Raw genomic sequence first — 26,428 nt, 5'->3', positions numbered from 1 at the left:
GGTTGCAAATAGTCTATTTTAATTGGGCTTGAATTAAATTTTCACAAAAACATGGTTGCCTCGAAAAACAATATAAATGACCCTAAATTAATACTTACAACAAATGTTAAAAATTCAGCATCCTTCTTCCTTCAAGTAGCTGTCCTTTCAGTCAATTTCCCTATATTAGAGACCATTCCAAAGTTCATATAGTTTTAAAAAAAAATCTTCTTAGTGCTTACAAAAAAAAAAAACAAATCTGTGAACATGAAGTAGTATTACTATCAAAAGAAGCAGAAATCTGTTAGTTTTTAATTTTCTTTAGATGGAAGAGTGTAATTACACCAGTCATCTTTTTCTTTAAGTTGTGTGTAAGTAGTTTTCCATAGGTCTTTGGGAGATTTCTCATATTGTATCAGAAACTGAACAGAACGCTTACTGAACTGTTAACAATTCCTAAGAATGCTTGAAATGTAAGAAAGTACAGGTAGGTCAAGAGCTAGTGTGATCCTCTACTGTACACTTATATTTAGGCAGAAATACCCCATGTGAAATTCTTCCAAACTTACATGTTCCAAGTAAAGATTCTGTAGGTAACGTTACAAATAGGATGATGCTTTGTGAGTTTGTCTTCCCCTCTGTACTTCCCCCACCCGAAGCTAAAGATCTGTATCTGAAATCCTGTTGCCAAATTTTGTTTAATTTTTTGGATTTATTTGCATGAGACAAGGCGTTGTTGGAAGATGTTTTCTGGCTGGAAAACAGCTGACAAATGTGGAAAAGTGTTTTAGTTTTCTCATGCTTCCTGAGTAATCTTAAAAGGAGTTTCAGCCTCACGTGGAACATTTTTCTCCATAAAAGCTGTTGGGGAATCCATGCAGTGCAGGTTGTGCAGCCGCAGTGGGAGCTGCAGGTTGAGCTCTGGGTGGCGGGAGCCCGGGGCAAGAGGCCGGGAAGTGCTGCCGACCCTTTGCACAACAAAGGGCACCTGGATCTGTGGCCCTGCCAGGGCACAGGGACACAGCAGGAACCCAGGACTCAGCTGGAAGACCCCAGGTTATGGCACGCATAAGACTGGGAGGGTGTAAACGCCCGAGGGATCCTCGAGGAGCCCTCCTCTGAGGCATCAACTTGGGCTGTTACTCTGTTGTTGCACCATGAAAAAATTACTTAAAGGGACCAGAGGTCTGAGACTGCTGTGGGAAACCTGGGTCGAGCCGGCAAGAAAATCTTGTCTGACTGTGTGAGAGTGGAGGGTGGATGGAGTCAAGCCCCCTGTGAGAAGAGACTTTGGTCCCAGCCATGTAACTCTGGTGGTCAGAATGTGACTGCCAAGGTGGCTCCTGGGCTGTCAGACAGGAAAGTTTCCTTCTCAAATCATAGGTGCAGAGATATTTCTTGCTAATTTCCATAGTCATTTGAGGATGAAAGGGATCAGATAGGTATCTTTGTTTTTCTTATTGATGCCTACATCTCATAACTTTCTCTCTCTGTTTTTTTAGCATACGGATTAACTGAGCCCTTTGACAAGTTTATGGAGCTGCCATCTCTCTGCTTGCTGTACTTTCTGTTTCTGAGAGGAGAAAGTGGTGCATGAGATTAGAGGAAAATGCCTCGGACAAAGCAGATACATCCCAGAAATCTGAGAGGTATGTAGCTCTCAGTTGAGAAGGAAAAACTCTTGGGAAGCTCGGTTGCAGTTTCAATTATGAGGTTAAAGGAATATGTATTTAAGAAGTTGGTTATGTTCCAAAAGTAGTTTGTAAGCAAGTTTTAGGAGTTTTCTGTGAGACTGCTCTAGTTTTCACAGAGAAATAACTGGAATATATCCTTATTCCTGCAGTCTGTGTACTTGACAGCCTTCTTGATATTTTCCAGCTTACAGCAATAGCCAGCATGAACTTTGAAAATGCAAAGGAAGAAGCAGTTTCCTTATCACAGAATTTACAGTTGAAATACAGGGGGAGGTGGGAAATGGATGTGACGTGGCAGAACTTGACATGCAGCCGGTATTTGTTTTTCTTTAATAGTTGTCAGTTTGGCTTGGTTTTGAGGGGATCAAAATCTCCTACCATGCATGGCTTCTCACTATTTATCTATCACCTGTCACCCATGCTACCTTGAGCATTGCTAGGTTTGACCTTGGTCTCCTCTCTCTCCTGCCTTTGCACAGCCACGGTAACTTGGCTATAAGGGGCAAGCAGGCAAGAAACCTGCTCTGCAAACTGGCAAGCTTGCATGTCCTGGCATTTCCTTGACCAAAATCCCAGTACACTTTACCAAGCCCGTATGAATGTGAGGAATCTGATCCTATGGATATTTGTTACTGCCTTGGTAGAAGTGGCCCTAGAGGAATTAAATGAGAGGAAAAATGCAGGTCACTTGATGAGCAGACATCCATGTTGAGGGAGAACACACTTCCATCCTCACCCTTTTACCCACTTCTGGGAGAACATGCTTCCACCTGCACCCCTACATGTAGCTGTCATCAGCTCTTTTCAGGTTAATTTTACAATTGCAGTATGGAAGCATCCCTTCAGTGGAAAAAAAGCCATTACAAAACCACAAATATCAACATAAGGCTTTAGGGGCAGGAACAGTATTTGATTCTGTTTTTAACTTTTTTTTGGTCAAAACACAGCAAACATCCTCATGTGTCTTAGTTTACAGTTGTGAGTCTCTCAAGGGCTCGTGCTTACAGCTGTATCTGAGACCTCATGTTTGCAGACTGTTGTCATTGCTACCACTAACAATCTCTGCTGGAGAAGACATTTTTGCAGTGTCTTTATTCAGGAAGTGCTGAGTCGCATTTTGGTATGATGGATAAACCTCTCTCGCAGATCAGGGATTTTATATTTCTCCTTCTTGCTGGATGTGAAGTAATAAATCAGAGCTGAATTTTTAATATTGCTCCTTACCAAGTTGCTGACATAACTGAGCTTATGTTTTCTGATCAAATATGAGAGTGATCTAATTTTAGTACTCTGACTGATATCTACTCTTGTATTGTTTGAAACTTAATAGGAGTTAAATCTATTGTAAAGCTCTCTATTCACTTAAATAAATAATCTATTTAAACTCTTAATTGTGTAAGAAATTAGTTGCCTTTTTTCCTTGCATAATTTCTCCAGTCATTTAGCTTTTATCAACCTTGTTACAGCAGTTTTCATCAGTTCCTATTTTTTTACAACTAATGGAGTTCTTGAATGAATAGAGATGGGTTAAATGTTGAGAAGGGAAATAGCAGTATACAGCAAGCCCATAGTTAGAAATTATATTGGAACAGCTCAATGATTGCTAAAACTATACAGGCTGCTGCAAACTTCCAACACCTTGTGAGCATATATTGCTACTGTCATGGGTTGTTCAAGGCGAAGTGATTTGAAAAATCAGTTTATTTCTCATTAGTTATACACTTATTTCCATTTCTAGTTTAGATAATGAAGAAAACTGGATTTCACTTTCTTCAGTCGTCTTATCAGTCTCTGAGAGCATTGCAGAAAATATTTGCTTGAACCTTCAGTTTCTGCTGGAACTTGGAACTGTTTCCTGACAGCTTATTTTTGCGTATGCAAAGTTAGACAAATCTTAAATTGATACTGTTAATTAACTATTAAAACTTTAAAAAATGGGTGGTTTAGCACTTGGTTTAATCCATGGTAATTAGTATTGATGACAACTAAGTGTGCAAAAAAGCATAAATGTATATAGTCGAAGGTGAAACTCAGCAAACTTGACAACCGAAAAATATGTTCTGTAACATTTGAAAGATGAAGGTGTAAGATTAAGTAACCTGTGTTTTTATGGGTTTTTAGGTTAAAAGCTATTTTTAAGTTGTCTAAACCTGATAGTCACCTTTTGTACTATGTACAAAGAACACTCCATGGCCTTACCTGGCTTCTCCTTCCCTGCTGCCAGCTCCTCTCGTTGCCCCATAGCAATCAAATTGCCAACAGCTTTAACTAGACTTGCTCAGAGCCTATCAATGTTTAACTTTTTTGGAGATACCCTTGAGACTCTCTATGCTGTTGTGCGTTAGATGAGTTACTTGGGTTGCACTTGCAGTCCAAATCAGCCTGGAGAATAAATAACCAAATCCAAGAACCTAAAGTATTTTCCTTTTAAAAAACCCCAATACAATCCCTCTCCCCACCTGCCAAGAAAACACACAGGAGAAAAACCACCATAGAGATCCCCCCCACACACTCCCATTAGTTAATTGGAGGTTTGCTGCAGTGTAGGAATAATTTTTGAAGGTTTTAATATTGGCTGTGTTTACTGTAAGTAACCTTATTGTATGAGGAAAATAATGTTTAATATGGAGAGCTAAATTTAAGATTTTGTCTTTGTTTTTTGTCATGGCTTGATTTTGCTCATTTTGTATATTCTGTGAGATCTGACAGCCTTTGGCAGAAAAGCAGTGTCCCTAAAAGATCCTAATATTCTCAAGATTTCACTGTCTGCTTATAGATGAGTCAATATAGTGCTACACTGACCTGATATTACAGCAGGAAAAGAAACCTATATAAGTAAGATGGGGTATGGGAAACATTATTTTGCAAATAAAAACTGATCTTATTAGTTGGCCATTTGTTTTCATGAATGTATTGGTGACATAGCTTTGATGCCTGTTTGCATCTGAATGAGCATGTTGAATCTGAAGGTACCAATAAGGCATGTGCTGTACTGCCCTTGTTCCATGAGGTTGTTTTGTCACATCAGCCTTCCCTGCTTCTCACTGCAAACCCCTCCCACACCTGAAACATGTTGCCATCACCAGTGGGCTGCTTTGGTAAGAGGAGTCATGCACAGTGTCAGGCTTAGTCTCCTGACCAACATCATAACTTGTCATCCCCTGCACTGGGGCTGCATGGCTAAAATTTGAGAGAAATTACAGTTTTCCAGGTCTCAAAGAAAGATACGGATTGGATACATGGAAGTTCTGGAGAGTGTTCAGTAGTTTCAGAGGTGGAGGCCAAAGGTATGCCTGGGAAAAGCCTGGCCTGGGTTATCCATCAGTGATGTGACTGGAGCTGAGTTCATAAGCAGGTGTTCCTGATGTTGTCTTAGTCTTTTAAATATTAAGGGTATGTATTGTGCTTCTAATCAAAAGCATCATCATTCCTCCTTCAGAAAACAAAGAGGAAAATATTTGCAAAAGAGGAAAATACCTGTCTTGCTCAGGCACCCAGAAGTCTCATTTTCTTATTTTCCTTTACCGTTTTAGCTCACTAAAACTAACAAAACATCTCTTTCGCATGTGGCTGCACCCTGTATTTACATGGCCAATTGATCCACGTGTAACAAAACATTTCACGGAATCTGTAATGTATTCCCAGAAGTACAGTTACATTAGAGAATCCTGCTCTTAGCAGGGCTGAGCGGGTTTGGTTTGTTGTCAGACGGTTGTGAGGATATAGAAGAAAAAACAAGTCTTTTTTTTTTATTTAGAAGTACACAATTGCAGAGTTTAAAATGAAAAGTTTTGTTATGTGTACACTGTTTAACACAGTGCTGTGATTCATCAAAACAAAACTGGAACAAATATTTTGAATTTTGTCTCTTTCTAGATAAGCTTTCTGTTATTTTTCAGAAGAAAAGTTGTTGCTGTTTTTCCTTATCAATCAAGTATTTCTCTTTGGAAACAATGGCAGACAGGCCCATAATGTTCAACGGCCACTTCGAAATCTTCTAGCACTTTGCATTTGATAAGGAAATGCAAGTATAATATGAGTAACTTTGCTGAATAGGTTGATAGCTTTGCAGTAATCTGAAAAGCATACTTAAGTTTGCTGGGAAGCTGTGTATGTTATGGCCTTAAAATATCCGGAAGAGCTGAGCATCTTCTGCTTCTCAAGTGTGAGTTAGCAAAGTCTCTTCATGTTGTTTTAAGACTGTAATGTGCTTTTAGTGCTGATATAGGTCTGTCTATGTTGAAAGCTGACAGATTGATATTCCTTATTAGTGTTGGTTGTGTAGTCTGTGTAAGTTATGAATAGATTGGTGTACTGTGCTTTTTTCATGATTTTCAGCAAATGACTTAATAAAAATATCGAGCTTTCTTGAGGCTTGCTTTTAGAACCTGTGCTTGCTTGAGTCAAAAGAAGTTTAAAAGCACATTTGACTTTTGGGTCTTGGTATTGTTTCTGATTCAAAACTGATGCTCTTAATTTAGGGGCTGTTGGTACAGTATTCATAGATCAGGAGTGCTGGTGGTCTGCACTCTGTGGCTTTCTTGTGGGTAAAGGTGTTGCATATGTGTCTTGCCTAGTTTTGTGGAGCAAGAGTGTGACATAGGTGGAACAAGAAGGCAGAGTTTTGACTTGTTGACTTCACTGCAGAAATATCCCATTATTTGGCAGCAGTTTTTGTTTCTGTGTATCAGATAGTTTCATACCATTTGTTCTACAAACCAAATCTGAATTTAACGTCTCTCATGAAGGTAGAGAGAATGCATGGGTCTGTTGGTCTATCGCCAGCTGGAGTATCAGCAGATCCACCTGTAATGCAGTGAATAGACATCTCTTGTTGACCACAGAAGTACTCTCTTCCTGTGCATCTTGAGTTTCTCATTTGGGATGTGGAAGGGTAATGTTTCTTTTTTTTTGTTTTACTGGTTAAAGGTGTAAGATCTTTAGGCTGTGTCTTATGGTGTGTATGGTCCAGCATCTTGCAGATTAGATTTCAATGTACCTGCAGACCTTAAATTTTATTGTAATGCAAATGATGTCTAAATGCAAAAAACTGTCCCACATACTCCATTGTGTAAGAAAGGCTACGTTTAAAGCTGCAGTTTGCCACCTTTTCCAATTACCTCTGTTGCTCCTGTCTCATTGTGCCGTGTTCCTGAATTTGATCATGTGTTTTCAGCAGGGTGTAGACCTCTTCACTGTACAGGATGGTTGGGGTCTTGTGTCAGTAGCTACAACTGATGGACAAAAGCCTGTTGAGAATTGTAAAGAGGGGAAGGAACAGTATAGGGTGGATAACACTGGTCACTGTTGCCTTGAGACAGCTGTGTTGAATTTCTGCCTCCACCACTGAGTTGCTTGTGTTGAGACTGAGAGATTCTGTTACACCAAACCTTTGCAGCCACCCACTAATTGTGAGTGCTGCACTTTGCCTGGCTTGAGATATCCACGCACAAGTTCTGAATTTATGCAACCACAGTTGTTCCACTATGGTGACAGTTTGGTGCAAAATACTGCAAAAGTGCAAGGTACATTAAAAAAATAATCAAGGTCTAGGTGATGTAAGCTGAAAATCCAAAATTAGCCAACACTTCTGTCATATCTTTTAATCTCTCTCTGTCTCTTAGTCTCTCTATGCCTCTGTTTTCTGCTGTAAACTGAAGATACCAGTACCACATCAACTTCTAATGACTCAGAAGATGAAGTTGTTAGTGTTGTGAAGCAGACACTCGGTGGCTAAATAACGGAAAAGATGATGCAGAAACTGGTAGTAAACAGAGCCAAGCAGTGAGCACAGCTCAGTTTGCACACTGGCTTTGTTTGCATAAACACCCTTGCTTTTGGCATCCTCCGACTTCTTGCTGCTTCACCTCACAATCTTAACATTTAAAAGGTATTCTTAAAGCTTACTTCCTAGCTTCTAAAATACCAAACTAAAACCTCAAGAAATTCCACCGTATCAAACCACAAACTTCTCCTGTGAGTCATTAACATGTTGAGACCTCAAGCTGCAGTGCAGGTTTCTGTTGTGTGACCCGGGCAGCATGTGCTGTTGTGCCCTGCCTGGACCTGGCACAGAGCTCTGGAGAAAGGAATCTCTCCCATCAGTGTGTGTTCATCATCATGTGTCAGAGTTTCATGCTGTTTCCGAGAAAGCCCCTGAAGCCAGGAGGGAATACTCACTGGGAAAGGTCTCTAGAGAGGAACACCTTTAATGTTGTTTCCCAGTTTGTTTTGAGATTGGTTTAAGCCATTGCTGCTGGAATAGGAGGAGGTGTAGTGGTCCTGCCTCCTGCCCACCTTAAATTCTTGTTCCCCATGCACATTGCCCTTCTCACTTGCTGGCCCTGCCATGGAAGAAGTAGTGGTACCCAGAATGAGTTATGCCAGCATCATCTGGGTTGTTTTTTTTGGCTGGGTTGGTTGGTTGGTCCCTGATGCAGTATACCCTTGCTGGAGCCAGTGGCAGTGGCAGACAGGGAGAGACGGCACAGAGGCCGGGGTTGCCTTGAGCCTCTTGCTTGAACTCATGGTGAAACTATGTTGTAAGCCTCTATTTGCCATCTGTGAGCAGCAGATGAGCTTCTTTATTTGCCCAAAAGCAGGTCTAGATTTTCATGATTATAGCAAAAAAAAAACCAGTTCCCTGTTTCTGCTTTCCTTGCTTTGCTTTCCAGAACCCTTCTCCTGAAAAATTTCCAAACTTCACAAGTGATGTAGTTTCTTAATGGATGACTTTAATGGTACTGGTAAGCCAGGAGGAAACAGAACTGGTCTCAGCTGACACCTTAATGAAAAATAAAATAAAACACTCCCTCTAAAATTTGGCTTAGACCTTTCATTCAGAATGAAAAAAAAAAAAAAAATTGGTTGAGATTTAAGAAATTAAAAAGGAAGTCCGGAAAACTAAACTTGATTGTAGCTGGCACTGAAAGCTCTGAATATGTATTTATAGATTTTTGCATATGCATGCTAAATACTGGGAAAAGAAAATTTGGATAATACAAAGAGAATCTGGATATAGACCATGGTGAAAATAGACACTCTGAGAGGGAGTTAAAATAACATGAAGGAGGAAGGTGTAAGAATGGTATTCCAGCTAACAGGATTGCAAAGAAATACCTGCAAGAATGTTGATGAAAGTAAAGGAATGGAGGAAGGAGCTTAGTTCTGCTCTTTTGATTTCAGGAAACAACAAATTGTATTTTTATGGAAAACCATTATAATTGCAGTTAGATATCAGGCTTGAGCTGGAAAGGAATGGTTAAGGGTAATGTCAAAAAAATTGAATTCCTATGGAAACAAAAAACATATCAGTGAACTGGGACTTGAAAGCTATATATAAGCCAGTTTAGATTTCTTTCAGAATACAGTGAAGTGGAAACAGTGCACGTCTTTCATTCTGCCTCACCTTTACATCTGTATCTTCTTTATTGCTAATTGAGCGTGGAGTAAGAAATGCTACAGAATTTGACATTTGCTGAAGCATGAACTCCGGAGCGTGTTAGGAAGGTCATGAAGAAAATGGTAGTTGTGAAAAGAGAAACAAAAAGTAAGATTTCAACAGTGTTCTTTCAAGTATTTCTATTACAGCAGGCAGTTGGCTTTGGGATGAAACTAAGACCAGTCTTTTGAGGCTAAGAACAATTATACGTTCTAAGAACCAAGCTTCCTTATGAGCATTTAGAGGAATATGGCTTATTGTTTAGTTTTTTGGTGTTTTCTAAATCCTTGCATCTCAGAATTGTTATTTGGGTTGCCGTGAGTGTGTATGTAAGGTAACTTTAAATGGGAGTGTGTGCGCATGTGTAAAAAACCAAAGCAACAAATGAAAAACCCAATAGCCACCACTAATATGTAACCAACTGAAATAAACATGTAAATAGCAAAATTCCAGAGAATCTTGGTTAAGAGAGCCTTCTTGCAGATTTATGGTCAACTGCATCTTAAATGGCTGCTTTGAAAAAAGGCAAAGGCTTGTGGTCTCGTGTTTTCACAATTGGCTTTTTCGGGCTTCAGAATTGTGCAAGGTTGTTTGTTGACTCCTGTCAGTATTTTCAAACTTGGAAGTTTTCAGCCCACTGGGCTTTGTAGTTGTGGTAGTGTTGCTGCCGTGTTTTACATCCAGTCCAATAATCTCTCCAAGAACATTGTTACCATTTAAAAATACCTCATTCCAATTAATTATCCTTAATAAAAAATATAAAGAGGAATTTGCACGCATAGTAACTTCTTTCTTCAAACTTGCATCTGCCAGTGTTACTATGCTTGAAAGGGCTTGTGTCCCAAACACCTGCTACTCCAGGTGAGGATTCTGTGGAAAGACTTCCCAGTCCTTAGCTGGACAGACAGGTATGCAGGACCTTGGGCAGGGAGCACAGGAGAAACACAGTTCTCTGCATGTTAGGTGGGAGTATCTGTTTGACCTAACCCTTTGCAAAATGGTTGAAAAGATGAGAATACATTTTTTCTAACCACAGTCAGTTGCTGCCGTCAAAGCAGTCACTCATAGCCCACCTTAATGTATTCAGGAAACTTTGCAAAAGACTCTGTTTTGAGAATTATGTTATTCTACTTTGGTTTTTAATCCAGGAATTGTTCCTTATCATGGTGTGCATTCTGACTTTCTTCTTACAATCAGATATTTTGATTTCAAATTGCAAACTGCTGTAAATATTTATGCTGGAAAACATAAAAGAGACTTCCTAGAGCCACACATTTTCAGGGAGTTGGTTATACCAGTGCGAAGTTCCTAGGCTGGTTCATTCTTTGGTATGTTGCACTTCTGTGTTAAGCATTTTAGTTCAGTAATGGCTTATGAGATTATGGAGAGAGGAACTGGGGCTCTTAGTTGGAAAAGTAAGATTTTCCTTGCTATGTAAAATGAATAAACTGGACTTTAAGTTTCCAAATCACATGCGTTGGGCAAAGTGCAGTCTTTCCCACCACTTGTTTAAATATATCATAACTCAGAATATTTACATTAAGAGGAAGGAGGAGTGAAATAAAGCACCAGGGCAAATTTTTAGAGCTTTCAGTGAAGCATTTATGGGGGAAGTAGGGAAACTCTGGTTCAGTAGGTGAGACACTGCTGTTTGTTTTTAAATAAAAGCTTTTTACATGCCTTAAAGCTTCTCTCAGAATGACGCTGCTCAAAGAGACTCTGCTGGCTTAGCAATTCCTGTATGACCTTTGGTGGCAGGCTGAAGAAGAAATGTCTTTGTAAGGACCCACAGGTTGTGAAAAGCAGAAGGAGGATTTTTGCTAAGGCAAAATTGAAAAAGTACTTGAAAATTTAATCGGTGTTGTATGCATGTGGCCAATTCAGTAAACTGGATTTAACATCTCTGATTACCAACAGAAACAATAACTAGGGAATGCATGTTCACATTTTAAATACCCCATGAACTTTCTTCCCTCTGAATTCCTGTGTGTTTAAAAGATATGTTCTCAGCAAGTGCCCTTTGTAAATCCTAGGATAGACCTCCTGAGCTGAAGCTGGGAAAGGTTTGGAATGAGCTGCAGGGAGGAAAAGCAGCGGTTCAGCAGGAGCCCGTGGTGTAGTGTCGCTACAAAACAACTGTGTGTGTGTTCCTAGTTACCTATGAAATATGTGGCTTACTCCCTGCCAGCGGTGGTAGTCATGGAATATCCAGAGCACACCACATGATTTCCTCTGAATTTTGGCCTAATTTTGGGGGCTGGGAAGTAGGGTAAGTTAATATTAAATGGCATTGTTTTTAACTACTGAGCTCTGTTAAGTCAGACGGGAGATTGCAGGCTTGTTCTTACCTTAAAGGTTGCAATGCAGACAGAATACAGAGCCAGGAAAAAGAAAAAAAAGTGTATGGAAGTGGCACTTAAAATATAATTGCTGTGGTGGTTTTGCTGTTCCATTACCTGTAAGGAATCTCTATCCAGTGTGCTTTTTGAAGAGAAGTGTGTGTCTCATACTCAGTAGATATATGGATTTTATCTTTCTCCTTGCCTTAGGCTTTTGTGCAGAAAGAAGTATTCTGTCATAGGTTCATGAAGAAAACACAATGGTGTATGTATTAATAGTGTTTAAAATACTCTGTAATTTTTATGAGCAGAATACCTAATGTACCCAAGTGCTCCTGTAATTCTCCATGTCAAGAGGCAGAACAAAATACATACAATGCATAGCCTAATGCCTTGAGTCATGAAAGAGAATTGCCTTCTTCAGTGTAAGGGCAGTGCTTTTGTGGCCAAGTGGCAAATTAGGAACTGTGAAAGCACGAAACTTTATTGCAGAAATTATTTAGTAATTTTTAAACATATCTTTTTGTAGTTTACAATGAGGACTTGCTGCATTTGTCTCAAGTACTGCATGTATTTGTCAGGAGGTGTGATAGTACCCTTTTTTGTGTTAACAATTTATGGAACATTTAATTTTGTTTTCCCCTGTTTTTTTATTTTTTTTTTCTTTACTTTAAACAACATACATTTCTGTGACAATAAAATGCTAAGTTTATTTTAGAACACTGCCTATGTGTGCTATATTCAGATATGTATGTCCATTAGTATGTTCAGAGTAGTGTTTTCCTTATGTGCTTTTTTTCCTTTTCTTTCTTAAAATTCTGAAATGGTGATGTAACTTTTGGAGATACCAGGAGCAATACCAGTTGCTGTTCTCATACCAGATGGTTTTCCTTTTGTCAGACTTATGAAATGCAATTGGTCCTTGGTGCCCTTTCAGCAAGGTCTGGTACCAGAATTGCTGCAGAACCTGGCTGCCATCCCTGTTCATGTACATGAAATCCATTGCTACAGTGGAAGAAAGCAAGCCAGTTTGTCTTGTTTGGCTGCTAAAATGTGGGTCTGCTTCTCTGTTGAAAGGGTCTATCTTCTCTCTCTTAGACTCATTAATTAGGCTAGAATCCTATCCTAGTGTGAGAGGGCATCATACACAGATGGAGGCACGTCCCAGAGCTGGTGGGACATTTTCATAGGCACACAGGTGGGAGATGAGCTTGGCAAAAAACATATTTTAATTATTGTTTCCCCAGTATCTCATGGCTAACTTCTATCATGCCGTTTAAAAAAAAGAAAAATAAAAATAGCATATTCTCCTTTAAGACTGTATTTTTTTAACAGCTTCTTTTTTCTTCTGTGCTTTTTTTCTTTTCTACCATTCTGCATGCTAATGCAAGTATGACAAGCAGTCTAGTGGGCATCTAGGAAACAGAAAAATTCATAGTGTCGTCTTATTCCTGCCTGGTTTTTCCTTCTGTCTTTAAACCTGACAAACCTTTGATATTGAGAACATCTCACATGTTCAGTTTGCTCCTTGAACTAAGTTGTAGATACTAAAAAATACAGTTAAAGTGTGTTCTTCAGGAATAACACCTGTATAGTGCTTTGAGAAAGCAGAACAAGAAGTTGGCTGTAGAGAAGCTGGGTTTGAAGGATGGGATATCCATGTGTAACATGCTCGGGAAGCAAGGACAAGTAATGGATTTTCAGTATATCTGAAAACTGACCCCATTACTTTAGGTAGTGTTTCTACAAACAGTGTCTTCAAGATAAAAGAGAAAGTGTACATATGGCTGCATTTCTCATAGGTCTGTATAAATACATTTAAGACTGCTTAAAAGTGCAAAAAAAAGGGTTAATATTGGAATATTTTCCCAACTTTTACAGTAATTTTAACACTTTTGTGCCTTTTTGGGGAAGGGGAGGAGAGGGGGACTGCCAAGAGCAGTTCTCAGTTTTCCCATTTGTGGGAGAGTCACATTCTAGCAGTTTTTCTTTTGAATGTTCAACATCCATGCTTTAGCAAAATGCTGATGAGATTTTCCAGTAGATCTCTTTAGTGAAAGGAAACTTGTGTGTGATAAGCGGGCTGATGTGCCCCACATGCCTCGCAGCCTCCTTTCTTGCTGTCACTTTGTAGCCTCAAGGGTAAAAGATAGATTGAAGCCATTAGAATATATTTTCCTGTGGACCTTAGTGTTGCTTGAAGTCAAGCGGTAAAATCTTATAAATGCTGCTTGTGAATTTCTGATTTTCAATTTGACTGCTAAACCACGATTTGCACAGCATGGTCAGTGACAGTCCTGGCTCACCAGCATTGGCCTTCCATAGCTGGATGTATTAATTTATAAAAGCTCTTAAAGAATACTTGGAAACAGGTGAGAATCTGAACATTAATTTCTTACAAGTGGGAAACATTGGCCTGAAAAGGATGTAGTGGTCAGTGTTTTCCAGAGCTGAAAGTTTCTGGCTAACCACGTAGTTCAGCAATGGCATTCAGAAATACGAAATATTTTAAAAGCTACTGTTACGAGGCAAAGGGAGAGAGGAGACAAAGCCTCTTGTTAAGATAACAGAAAAGGGTTAATGCAGAAGCGCATTTATGTAGTCCTTACCTGCAAGTAAATTGCAGTCTCACATTTCTAGGAAACACTGTCCTAAAATGTGTCTCTTGAGCCAATGTTATAAGTAATCTGCTTTTTCTCCAAGAGGCTTTAAAAACACAATTTTGGCAACAGTAACTACGGCAGTATTTTACAGAAGAGCCCCCCAGTAAATGGAAAGCAAGCTGGTAATCAGTTTTGATTAACGGATCTGCATTCTGTTATTTAAATGTTTATATCCTGATTAGCATTTAGGCTGTATTTAAATATGCAATTTTATTTTAGCAAAATATGAGGCATGGAGAAATGGAGATAATCTTTCAGATGCTAAATGCTGGGGATGTAAGGTAAAAAATGTGCACCCACCCCCCTCAGCTTTGTAAAGTGATATTAATGTGACTGATATTTTTACTTCAGTTGTGGGATTATGGAGTTTCACAATCAGATATGACTAAAGGAAAAAGTGTTTGTGTCACTTAAGTTACAAAACCGAGTTTTAATTTAAGTATTAAGGCTTTTGTTCATGAACTAAATGTCTCCTGCTCCTCATTTAGTTAAAGACAAAGCAAGTTGAGCAGGTACAAAAGTTTGGGTTTTTTTCAGCCATTTTAAGAATTGCCAATCTATGATAGAATCTGATCATTTAAATCTGCATTTCCTTTGCTACATTCATGTGTGGAGAATAGTTACTATTCCTTATGTTGCTCATAATGTGTTTTTTTTCCTATGCAAAAGCATTGATTCTGATGGCAGTTGTTAGGTACCAGAGGTAGTGGTTTGCTTTGCTAACTCACTTCGGCTGCAAAGTTGGTATTTTGTGGCCAAGGGAGCATGCACATCTTTCTGGGTTGCAGATTCCAGTGTTGTGAAAAACTGACTGATTCAACAGAAAGGTTGGCCTGCCACGTAAGCATGCCATAAAAAACGAGCATTTGACAGCTCTGTGGCTTGAAATAGTGGATCTGACACAGGCATATGGAAAATTCATGCAACAGGGATACTGTATCAAAACAATTTCTGTAGAGAGGCAAAACGGAATGCTTTCCCTCCCTTTCTCCCCTCCTTTGCTTTCTCATGACTCCCTGTTTTTATGTTTGCTTCTTCCCCTTTGCCTTTTAAATGATGCCTCTTTAAAAACTGACACCTTACACAAGGATTGAGCTGTTCTCAATCATTGTTTTTAGGCAGAGTGGTTTAACTTTGAAGGGGAATATTCAAACAGGAATAACATCAGGAAGGTGGGACATTTCTGAAAAGCCATGGTTCCTCTTCCCCGAATGTGACTGCCTGAAAGGAATGACAGTGGACTGTGCTCATGAGTTGGATAGGGAATTCCTGCACAGGATGACTTGACTCTTCCTTCTTCTAAAGCAAACTCAATATCCTTTCTGTGCCTTCTGATGACACAGACCTTTTCTCCCCTCCCTCTGCTGTATTTCTGTTGCATTAGGTTTGATATCCTCTGCAAGGTTTCTTATTAGGCTTCTACCTGGGCCTGTAGAGCAAAGACTTCTGTTTATACAGAAGACTTCTGCTGTTGAGCTGGCAGGGGTTTTGAGGACTGGGAAGGGATAGAAAGTAAACATATGCAAGCAACAAATGGAACAATCGCCCTCCTCTCATAGTGAGCAAGTCTATAACTGATATTACTGGCTTATTTTCTTCATAATTTTCTTTTTTTTTTCCCTCCCCTTCTGCTTTTCACATTTTTCACCAACTGTCATTGGGGTTTCCATATTTTTAGCTGCACTTCTTTCAACAGACCTTTGAAAATAAGATATTGCTGTTACAACTACCACAAAGTAAAGAAGCAGAGGCACAGGAGGATTAAGAGACAGCTTAACCAAGTTGTGTAGGCACCCACTTTCTACTAAAGCCTGAGGAGCTGTTGTGCCCAAAGTCCTTGATGGATCATTCCTTGGAATGATCGGTTTGGGTCATGCTGAGAAATGAAGCTGGGTCTTTTGTGGTTGGCCTGGGTAGCAGTGGTTACTGCTGACCCAGTGTTTTCCAGCAGAACCCTTCCCTAAAATGTTTGAGCTCTGTGGTTCTCTTTACAAGAGCCACCTGCTCATATATTTGTGCCTAGCACTACAGGGTGTAGATTAATGAAATACAGATAAGTTCGTCCAGGGGCCCATGCCTTATGCTGCCAGTGGGACATGACTGAACAGCATCACCAGTTGCTCAGGCTGCACTTTACTCTTTATGAGTTTTATCTGAGGGAAGCTCTCTGTGGTGAATGAATTACTGAAATGAAGCGCCTGAAGACACAGACTTTCATTCATCCTGAGAAGTAATTAACATCTGGATATCTTGCTGCTGAGAATTAATTTCCTTCAGTAGTGGCCAAGTCCTTCTCTGTGGCCCTGCAATTGTGTTTGTGTCTGCCGTTCAGCTGGGCTGTTGCAGTGAATTTTGCAGTTATGCTGCTGAACATGAGGAACTGTGTGTAGAGCAAGCCTGTGCACTGGACTAGGGCACATACTCTTGATTTTGAATCACCAGCAGGTTCAGTGGAGCCTGGCCCCAGTTGTGTACAGGTTGTGGAATTCTCATCTGTATGCAACCTCTGTGGAGCAGCTAACTTCATGCCTGTGTAACTGCACTAGCCTAGGAACCACGAAGCATGAATCACAGGAATGAGATCCTCATGGGAAGACCGAGGGAATAGACTCTGGCTGCCCAAAGGGGGAAAACTACTGCTGCATCTGTGTGTCCAGGAGTGCTGAAGACCTTGGTGCGATGCTGCATTGGTGAAAATCGTCATGGATTTATCCTTTATGTGTGGCCACGTGAGAAAAATGTGTTTGGTAAACGAATTTTAAAAAGCCTGGCTCGTTCCTTCTGCTTCATATGTAAATCCCAGTGTGAGAACTGCAGATCTGCTTACTTAGTGTTTAGAAGTTGTAGGGGGCTAATGATGCTGCAGCGTGGGTGTGTGAAGCCACACTGCTGCTTTTTGTGTCGTGTCAATCTTTTTGTCATGTGCAAATCATCCAGGAGTCTGCCAACACATGGAAAAAGGGATGTCTTACTCCTGGTAAGTTGCTTTTTTGCTCCCTTGGTAAAACTGCTGGATCCACACATTGCTTAGCTTCTTTTGGTGCTCTTCCTAGCTATTCTAAATATTCATTAAAATAACAATGCAGCCTTCTAAGTAAAAAGCTCATTGGAAAAAAAGATGAGCTTTTTCCAGAAGCAAATCCAATTGCCCCACCCATTTTCTTCAGAAACTGGAGCTGAGGAATTGCTACAGGAATGTTCTTCCAAGTCATGGTGGTTGCTTCATCCCCTTCTTAATAACTACACTCCTGTGGTGATGAAGTATAGAAATGCTTCCAGGCTCAGCATCAAAATTCTCCATACAGTCACCAAAAAAAGTAGTTTGCAGTTAAATGGATAAATGTATTTTCAAAGAAAAGCTTTGTCTGTAACTGTCCTTATCTGACACTAATGTTGGAGCATGCAGCTGAGAGAAAGAAGGCAGTAAATATTCCAGTATTCCAGCTGAGTCATCTTTGCTTCTTCCTGATTATCCCTTTCTATTCATGATTAATGCCCATGGAAATATTTTTAGGCGTTATTGTATTTGTTCCTCTTTTTCTCAATAAATAGTATATATCGAGTATCTTACCTGAAAAATTAGATTAAAAGAACATATTTGAGCAACTAAGACAAGAACTAGAAATCAGAAAAGCAGGTTTGTGGGTTTTCATTCAATATTGATTCATTTTACATCCTGTCCTGGATCAGGCCAAGTCTTTTTCTCTGCAGAAAATGAGAAGCATGTACTCATGTCAAGAGCATAATTCATAGTTATTTTCAGCAGGTGCTTAAAAACATTTGTAAATTCCAGCTTATAACTGAGCAATTCACCCTCCACCCCCTGTATGTAAATCTGTAACAGAGGATTCAATAAGGGGTTTGAGTGTATAAATGATACCTTTATTTTCAGCATGGAATTCCCATTGAGAGGCCAGGCCTAAAAATACCAAATGTTTCCACAAACAATTCCTGCACACTGCATGTTGAGTAATACAGCTACAACCAAGGGGATAGCTTCTGCTGACAGTTTCCCAAATGAATGCAGGAGTCCAAACTGAGTTAGGTTATATATAGTTTTTATTACTGGTCATAAGCTCTTACCAGAAATCCAGATGTGCTTGAATCATGAAGCAGATTAATGACACAAAATGACTGTGGTTGCAGGATGAAGGCTCCTTTTGTGTACTAGAGAGGATACTGTAACTTCCAGTTAATGACTTCAAAATACCTTACAGAATGAAAAGGAGCAAGTTAAGGCATGTAAGCAGAAGTTGCCAGACTTATCAAGGTAATTACATGGTATTGAAATGTGTGACTTGATTTAAAGAAATAATTTTGTATCAGTGCTGTCCGTTTCTAATGGAGTGTTTCAATAAATAAATATCTTAAAAAGAAAACCCCCCAAAAAAGCCCACCTCAAAACATTCTCAGTAAGCAAAAGGAAAATTCAAAAGGGAGAAGCCAAAGGGCGTAGAGGAACTTTACAGGTCAGGCAATGTGTTTTCTGAACTTGTATAAAATCTTGTATAAGGGAACCCAAAATGCTTTGATTTTGGAATGTTTAAATGTAGCATATTTTTGAGTGGTTGCTAATTTGAAATGTTAAGTTCTGCATGGAAGTTAGTAGGCTTACGAGTCTGGGTGTTTCTCAGTATTCATGTCCAGTAGGTAAATAGGCATGTTTGTGCAACATCAAAACCCTTGATTTTTCTTTTTTCTTGCTCCTGCCATACTGTATGTCCCTTGTGGAAAATCCAGGTTCAGTGATTGTGGAGTTTCATGTCAAAGTACACTCTCTCCTGATTAAACCCTTGCAGAAGCAGGTGAGTGGCATAGATAACCTGTTTGTTGTGGCTGCATCCAGGAGGTACAAGTTTTCTTGCTGCTCAGGGTTTACTCACAGGGACCATTTACTCATTTATTTGGCAAAGAAGTTGATTGTTGTCAGGCTGTTGCTGGTTTCACCAGTATCTCTGTAAGAATGGTTTAAAGTACCATATGTAATTGGAAGCAATGTGGGACAGGTCAGCAGCACTTGCGGAGTTTTTGTCTTGATTTTTGCCACAGTTGACACAGTTTCACCCCTGAAAGTGAACAAAAGATCCTTGTCGACCTATCAGCAGTGCCCTTTGGCACTTAGGTCAGTCACTGTGTCATAGAGTCTGCTCAGGACTGTAATTTCTGCTCCAACAAATCTGCTTTAAAACCAGCGTTGAGCACTACTTACACCAGCAGCTGTTTCAGCCCAACGTGTGTCCATGAGTAGCTATATTTTTCACTCTGTTGTATTAAAAATCTAAGCTGTTAATAGTGGTTGAACTTGTCCTAAGCTTATTTTCAGGGTTTGTTTTTTGGCAGAGAATTTTAATTATTGTCATAAACAGGGATGGGCTGCATGTTTCCTCTGTGTTGTGAAGCTTTCACATAGTGACTTTTTGCTTGCCTTAACTTCAGTAGAAATCCACCTTTGAGAAACGGGTGACATTTGCACCAAATTCTCTGCTTCCTTTGGAAACACAGAAAAAAGAAAACATGTTTCCTGTTGGTGCCTGTTTTAGTTTGTATTTCTGTTTGCATGAGAGTATATCCCAAATGTACAGAGAGGGATTTGTTTCAGGTGCAGATTTGTTCTCAGGGTACACCCTGAGGGCTTTCAGTGTGTTTTGTTGTTGTTGTTGGTTTGGTTTGGTTGGATTTTTTTTTTTATTCCTGGCAGTAGGATTACGTTCACTGTTTCTCCAATTTTGAATCTAATTTCTAATCATGATGGGAATTGTAATGTAGTCATCTCCATGAAATGTCGTATTATGAACACTTCCAGGGGTTTTTGGGTTGTTTTTTTAACCAGTGGCTTGTCTAGGCTGGGAATGAGTGGGGCTGTTTAGCCAGAGGCACTGGTGGCTGTGTTGGGCATAGTCAGGTACCCTTTAGTCTTTGATTATTGTAGTTGTTAATGGTACTGGGTGTAATACATTTGTGCATGTTGGGTGTTTGGATTTTTTTTGTGGTTTTTTTTTTTTTGTTTGCTTTTCAGGGGGTTTGGTTTTGTTTTGATTTAAGTGAAAATAAGGGTGCTGATGGGCATTTCCCTGTTCCTAAGGCAAGCACAGTATTGATACAGAAGTGTTTTCTCTTGGGACATCAGAATTGAATCTGGTTTTTCTGTATGCATACTTAATCCTTCTAGGCTTGTAATATTCTCTGGAATTCCCAGTTTTCTGCAAACAGCTTTATTATTAGATATGCACTTTCTGAAGTCTCCATTTAGGTTATCTTCAATATCCTGATGATATTGAGCTCACACCTAGCAGCCAGACAGCCTGGGTCATATATATACATATGTGGAGGAAAGGAGAAGTAGACAGGGAACAGAGGTTCAAGGAGTTACAGAGGAGTCAGAACTATGCAATTTACATACCTTTATGGGAAATGTCTACATACAATTATGAAAGAAACTTCCTTAGATGTTTCCTCAAACTTATTTTTTTCTATTTTCCTGGAGTAAAGATAATGGAGAGAGATAGGACATTACAAGAGGCTGTGGTGAAGATTCACATAGGAATATAGATTTTCCTGATCCAGAGAAGATAGTTTTTTTAAATTACTGGTATGCTCTGAAAATATGTAGAAGAAAAGATAAGAATGAGAATAGATGGTTGGTGCAAAAAACACCCAACAAAATTAGATCCAGATGGAGGAAGTGGGATCTATGTTCCTGAGCTGTGCAAAGGCTGTCCCGCATTTATACCCCTTTCCCATTATTTTCAGCACAATGTGAGGAACTCTATGCTATATTTATGTATTGGAACTGAGAGTAAGAAGGTAGTAATGAGTCTGTTGTCAGCATGTTGTGCTTTCTTTGATTTACAGGATCATCACTGTGCTGTGCTACCATAAAGGAGAGAATATAGCCTTTGTCCCCTCTCGGCGCTAGCGGAACCGAGAGTGATGCACTCAGTTGGCAAGGGCTGCAACAACAGAGTCCCCATTCATCACTGCCATCAGAGCAGTTTGGTTTAGCTGTGTTACGTAAGCCATTTGTGGTATAACTCAGGACATTGCACAGAATAATATTGGGCATGGATATCCAGCTGTTGTGCGAGATACTGAGAAGGGAATAAAGGTACCTTATTGCAGTCAGGGGCTGGGGCATGCCTTCAGAAGCTCATTGAATTGAAGTATTGCGACCCATTCCCTCAGCAATCCTCACATGATAAGTGCTAGAAGCAGTATTGAACTACTGCACTAGACATCCTTCTTGCACAAAAAATACTCAGTTTTACCCTTTATGAACCTAATGCAATTCCGTGGGATTTTGTGACCAGACTAGTAAGGGAAAGCTTTTTCTGAAAATATTGCATGAGTTACCAACATCATGCTGTAAGGATGATGCAGGGCTGTAGGAACTATAAAACACGTAATATTTTTGTCATTGAGCTCTGAAAAGTTACTGCCTTTAGCTATTGGGCTTCCTGAAGGTAAGTCCACCTGCCTTTTGTAGTTAGTATTCTGCCCAAGGTTATGCAAAATAATATTATTAAGTAGAATGTTTTGGCTTATCATGAAAAGAAGGAAAAGAGCTGTTAAAATACATCAGAAGTTGGCGATGGTGAAAATGCCTTGCCATCCCAAATATTATCTGATGAAGTGAGATGCCGTATACAATTCTCTTCAATTAAAGTGATGGGTCTCAGTGTTTCTTTTGAAGGGCTAAATAAGTGAAATCAGACATTTCCCAGAGTCACGGATTGTCTTTGCCTTTGTTTTGTCAGCCCTGTGCCAGGGAGGCACTGGACATTGCCTGCTTGGCAAAAAGTCTTGCTTTTCCTGGCATTTTATATCATTACTCCTCAGCGTGACCTTGCAAAGTGACTAGAGATGCTGGAGAAACTTCAGGCAAAAACTAGTTTTGTTTCAACCAGGTGGTGGTTTAAGTCCTTGATTACTGAATTAGCACAAACAAAAAATGTAAAGTATAAACCAAATTACACAAAAACTGTTGCTATATATTCTGTTTAACCTATTTCTCTACAATTTTGGCCAAGGTGTTCTATAGCTACAAAAATCTCTACAGAGAATCCAGCTCTGCATAGGCATCTTTTGCCTTTAAAATGTTCCTTTCTAAGAAGAAATCTTTACTAGAATAAAAAAAAGAAAATTTCACATGATGTTTCTGTTGGGTTTTTTTTTAAAGCTCCTTTTTTCCTCTTTTGTCTTCAGTTATGTGGCAACCAAGATGCTGATCCTATCATAGCCTTAAATCTTATTTGGGAACAGGTCTTGATGCTGAAGAGCATCCTTAAAAAATTCCTGTGTTTTCCGTTGTAATAATTCACTTGCATCATGCACTAGAAGCACTTTATTGAATCATGTAGCACTTTGTCTTCTAGAGCAATAACACTTTATTGTGATTATGTATGACATTAACGTGAGCTATTACTTTTACTCGGGGACCAAACCTGATGTATTAAATCAATGACAGACTTGGGCTTGCGGGGTGATACTTCTAAATAGTCTTCAGCAGCTAGCTTGTTCTACAGTTAGTAATTTTTGTGAGTTCTGGCCATCACAGTGATGAATTACTGAAAATAATTGGAGAGTTTATTGTAACTGCAAATTTTGGTATTCATAAATATATACGGGCAGGAAGTGCTGATAAAAATTCTAGGTAATTTTTCATGGGTTTGGGGCCATTTTTCACTTGAATGTAAAATTGAAAATAATCAGTTGAATAATTTTATAAGAGGGCAGCATACATTCCCTACATGTATAACTACATACTCTGTAGTTGGGCCATACAAGAAAAAAATGTTTTCCTTAGTTTTGTTTTGTTTTTTTTGCATTTGAAATTTAATTGAATTTAAAGGATGTATAAATGTAAAGGGAGGGAATGTTCCAGTTCTGGAACAAAACCAAGTGCTCTGTGTCTGTTCAAATTTACCTATTTTTTAAATAGAATACTTAATCAAGAATAGCTTCTAGCTGTGTGTAGCTAGGCTTCGAGTGTACAAATGCTCTCTGTGTCTTATTTGGGTTCCTAAGGAGGCAATGCCCAAGTATTATTTAAGTATTGGGTTTCAGGCTGAATGTTTTCTCTCTGCTTGTTTTGCAAGCACCTAAAATTACTGTAACTGAGAGAAGGGGAAAAAGTGTAGTTTGTGCTTTTGATAACAGTATGTATGTAATCAGCACCTCCTGGTTAATGAATTAGTTGGCTGTTTCTTTCTTACAGCAGTAGTAGGGAGAACTGCTGGGATAATCAGCAAGTATTGGCAGAGGGATTCAGCAATGTATATATCAGTTAATATTTCCTTTAAATAGTTTTCAAGTAAACTAGATCAAAAATTTGAATAGGCCCCCTATGTGTCTCAATATTTTTCAGGAGCTGAGGCAAATAAAATATTATAAACGTGCAGTATTTAATTACTTTCTTAAACCTCAAGGAAGCACACAGAATGGTTTTATTCCCCTTTCATGGCGCAATCAGTTTGCAGAATAAACTCCTAATTTTGAATTTAAAACATTGAACATAATTGAAGGTTTTGCTTGGTTTTCTTTGTAACCCAAAAAGGCCTCCTTTTAATGTCAATAGAAATAGCTTTTTCTTCTTAAATGGTGATAAAAATATGTTCTTTTTACAGATATCTTTTACAATTGCAATGTATTAAATACCTTAGACTCAACCATGCATGCAGAAGCCCTGTTAAAATTTAGAGTTCACTGCTTAGAGCCATCATCCCAGGACTCAAGTGTTAAGAAGCAGATGCATCAGCAGAGAACAAATTTACCTTTGGTGATGGCTACCAAACCCTCAGTAGTGCCCTCAGTGTTATGTTCCAGCACCCAGACTTGTCTTTAAACATCATTTCTTGCCAAGTGGACTGAAAAACAAGCCCAAGTGGGCACAGGGCAATTCCCTGAGAAATAAAGAGAGGGCAGTGTATGGATGACCACTAAGTGATGGACATCTCTTCCTCACAGTGAGAGGAGCAGCTGCACAGAGCAGTTGTGGTTGAGGGGAGGCTCTGGCTAAGCCTTGCTCCAGTGCCTGTCTCCGCAGCCCCGTGATGTTCTTCAACACAGATCTGCTTGTGACTAGCTCCAGCTTTGGGAGAGAAGCTCTGCTGAGGAAGGGAGCCAGACAGCTCCTAGGACAGGCTGGAATTGAGTACTGCAGGGGGAACAGCCTTCTGGAGGGAGTGGTTGCAGGGGATGTCTGACACGAGCTTCCTCTTGTTATCTGCCTTGAGACAGATACTTCTGCAGATGGTGGCGATTTGGGGGTTTTTTGAGGGTATTCTTTGGTTTGGTTTTGTTTTGTTTCTTTTGTTTTGGCTTATTTAACAGAACCAACAGTATCTTTTTGTTTAAAAGAGAAATGCTGTAAGCTTGAGGTAAGATTCTTTCATCTTGGCTATAACAAAACAGTAAACCAAATAAATGGGTCAGAATGGGTGTGTTTTTCCCAATTAGTGAGCCTCATTGCTAGCACAATGGTTTTGTAGAGCTTATTATTTGCTGTACATGAATGTGAGGTACAGATTCCTTGCTCAGTGATGGTAGCTGCCACCCAAGGACATTGGTGCTGGGGAGCAGGGACTTTTCCTGGGCTTGCACTTATGCCAGGTGCCATGTAGGGAGGCTGATCCCTGTCCAAACAGGGAGTCAGGCTTCATGAATTGCAGAAGGCTTTGCTGACTGTGGCTCTTGGGAGGATCCAAGACTTCTTGTTTCTTCATGTGTGAAAGTAATTTGAATTTCAGCCTGACCTTGGGGAGCACTGTGCCACTTTCTGCTGGGTAGTAGTGACCAGATCTCAGTGTGTTCTGGTGATTTGGTGTGACTACTTTCCTTCTCTACTTTATTGGTTAGCACTCATTATTTTCTGTTTAACAACCCAACTGTTCTTCTGTAAAAGGTTTGGTAGCAATATAGTAAATTACAACAGTATTTTCATCAAATGTCCAGCAAAAATAAGTTTCTGGAAGGACTTAGAATTGTGGGAAGGTGTTTTGCAAATATCATTTTCTAGTACACTACAACAGGAGGAAACCATGGTATGTATTTTGCATTTAAAAATAAGACAAATTTAAGCTATAAATCATTGTAGAAGTTGGGATCACTGAGATAAAAAAAAATTGTCCACACAAATAACTCAAAATTTTGCATCTGACTGTGTTTGTACTTTTCTCTTGTCTAAAGGCTGCCAAATTCTAGATGCTGTCTTTCCTGGGAACTAACCAATGCTCTCTGGCATGATTTTCACTTCCCCTTATGTCTATATTTGAAAAAGCATATGTGTAGACCCTAAATGAATATATTGGTTAACAAGCTATGGATGACAACCCACAAAACATATTTCTTAAAGCAAGTTTCATACTGCTTAATGGAAAACAAATACCAGAACGACTAAACCTGGGATATTGCTATTCATGCATATATTTCATATATGAGAAAAGGTGATGGAAAAAATTCCCTTCTGAGTTTTTCTTGGGCACACTTCTTCCTGTTGGAGTTAAGTTACTGTAACCCTGGGAGCAGAAATTGGTTCTTCCATACATATTTATGTTTTCCCTGGTAGGGCAGGACATGCTATATGGCAGAAACAACTAGTTACTGTCATTACATGAGTTATAGCTTCATCCTTCTTAGCTCCTAAGGAAGGAATCATCCTTTACATCCTAAAGAAGTAAAGCCAGCAGCCACAGTCCCCCTAAAGCAGCACTGTTAAGTCATTCTGTAGTAAACAGTGTCTCTGTTGTTCTTAAAAGAAAAAGAGGCCATGCAGAACTTTCAAGCCCTCTGTGATGTGTTTTGTGTGCAAGCGACGGGACGTACGTGATGCTGGAGAGGCTTGGGGAAGGACTGCAGTGTGTGGGGAAAACCCCTCCTTGCAGGTAGTGCATCACCCCTGACTGAGGGGTGACCTTGGAGGCAGTGGGGAATGGGCCATGGCTGGGATAGAGCAGATATTTCTGCATTTTTCAGCAGCAGATTGCCACAGGTGCATGGAGCCCTTGCTGCTCAATCCAGGTAGCACTGAATTTGGAAGCTCATTTAAGTAGCAACTGCTGGCTTGAACACATCATGAAATTAGAGGTTTTATTACAAAATACTAAAGCTTAGTAGTGTTCTTAACCTTGGATTCTCAGTCTTCAGCCAGAGCTTCCTGAAGCTTGCTTATTCTATTAGATTTTTTTTTAAGATTTAAAAGTAACTCAAAATGTATTTACTTGCCTTCTTTCATCTGGTGACTCACATTAGTTTCTTCCACATGACTGCTCTGCTGAGAAGGTTAGGAACCTAAGAAGTAAAACTGAGATTTCTGTA

The 26,428-nt window shown here is 39.5% G+C and overlaps 1 protein-coding gene across 7 annotated transcripts in view; it reads left to right on the top strand.

The window, feature by feature from the left end:
• HIVEP1 (HIVEP zinc finger 1) overlaps window positions 1–26,428 on the top strand; it is a 128,668-nt gene that overhangs the window by 2,875 nt on the left and 99,365 nt on the right. For 6 of the 7 annotated variants that reach the window (XM_058833732.1, XM_058833731.1, XM_058833724.1 and 3 more), the window contains exon 2: window positions 1,482–1,628. In XM_058833732.1, the coding sequence (XP_058689715.1) occupies window positions 1,589–1,628 (40 nt within the window). In that variant the 5' untranslated portion in view covers window positions 1,482–1,588. Of the gene's footprint in view, window positions 1–268; window positions 1,036–1,481; window positions 1,629–26,428 lie in introns of those variants that run through there. The other variant, XM_058833729.1, reaches the window with a different exon arrangement.

This window comes from Poecile atricapillus, chromosome 2 (assembly GCF_030490865.1).
Source record: "Poecile atricapillus isolate bPoeAtr1 chromosome 2, bPoeAtr1.hap1, whole genome shotgun sequence".
Lineage (NCBI taxonomy): Eukaryota > Metazoa > Chordata > Aves > Passeriformes > Paridae > Poecile > Poecile atricapillus.
The sequence above is the reverse complement of the archived record's forward strand: the minus strand, read 5'-3'. Positions and strand labels throughout refer to the sequence as shown.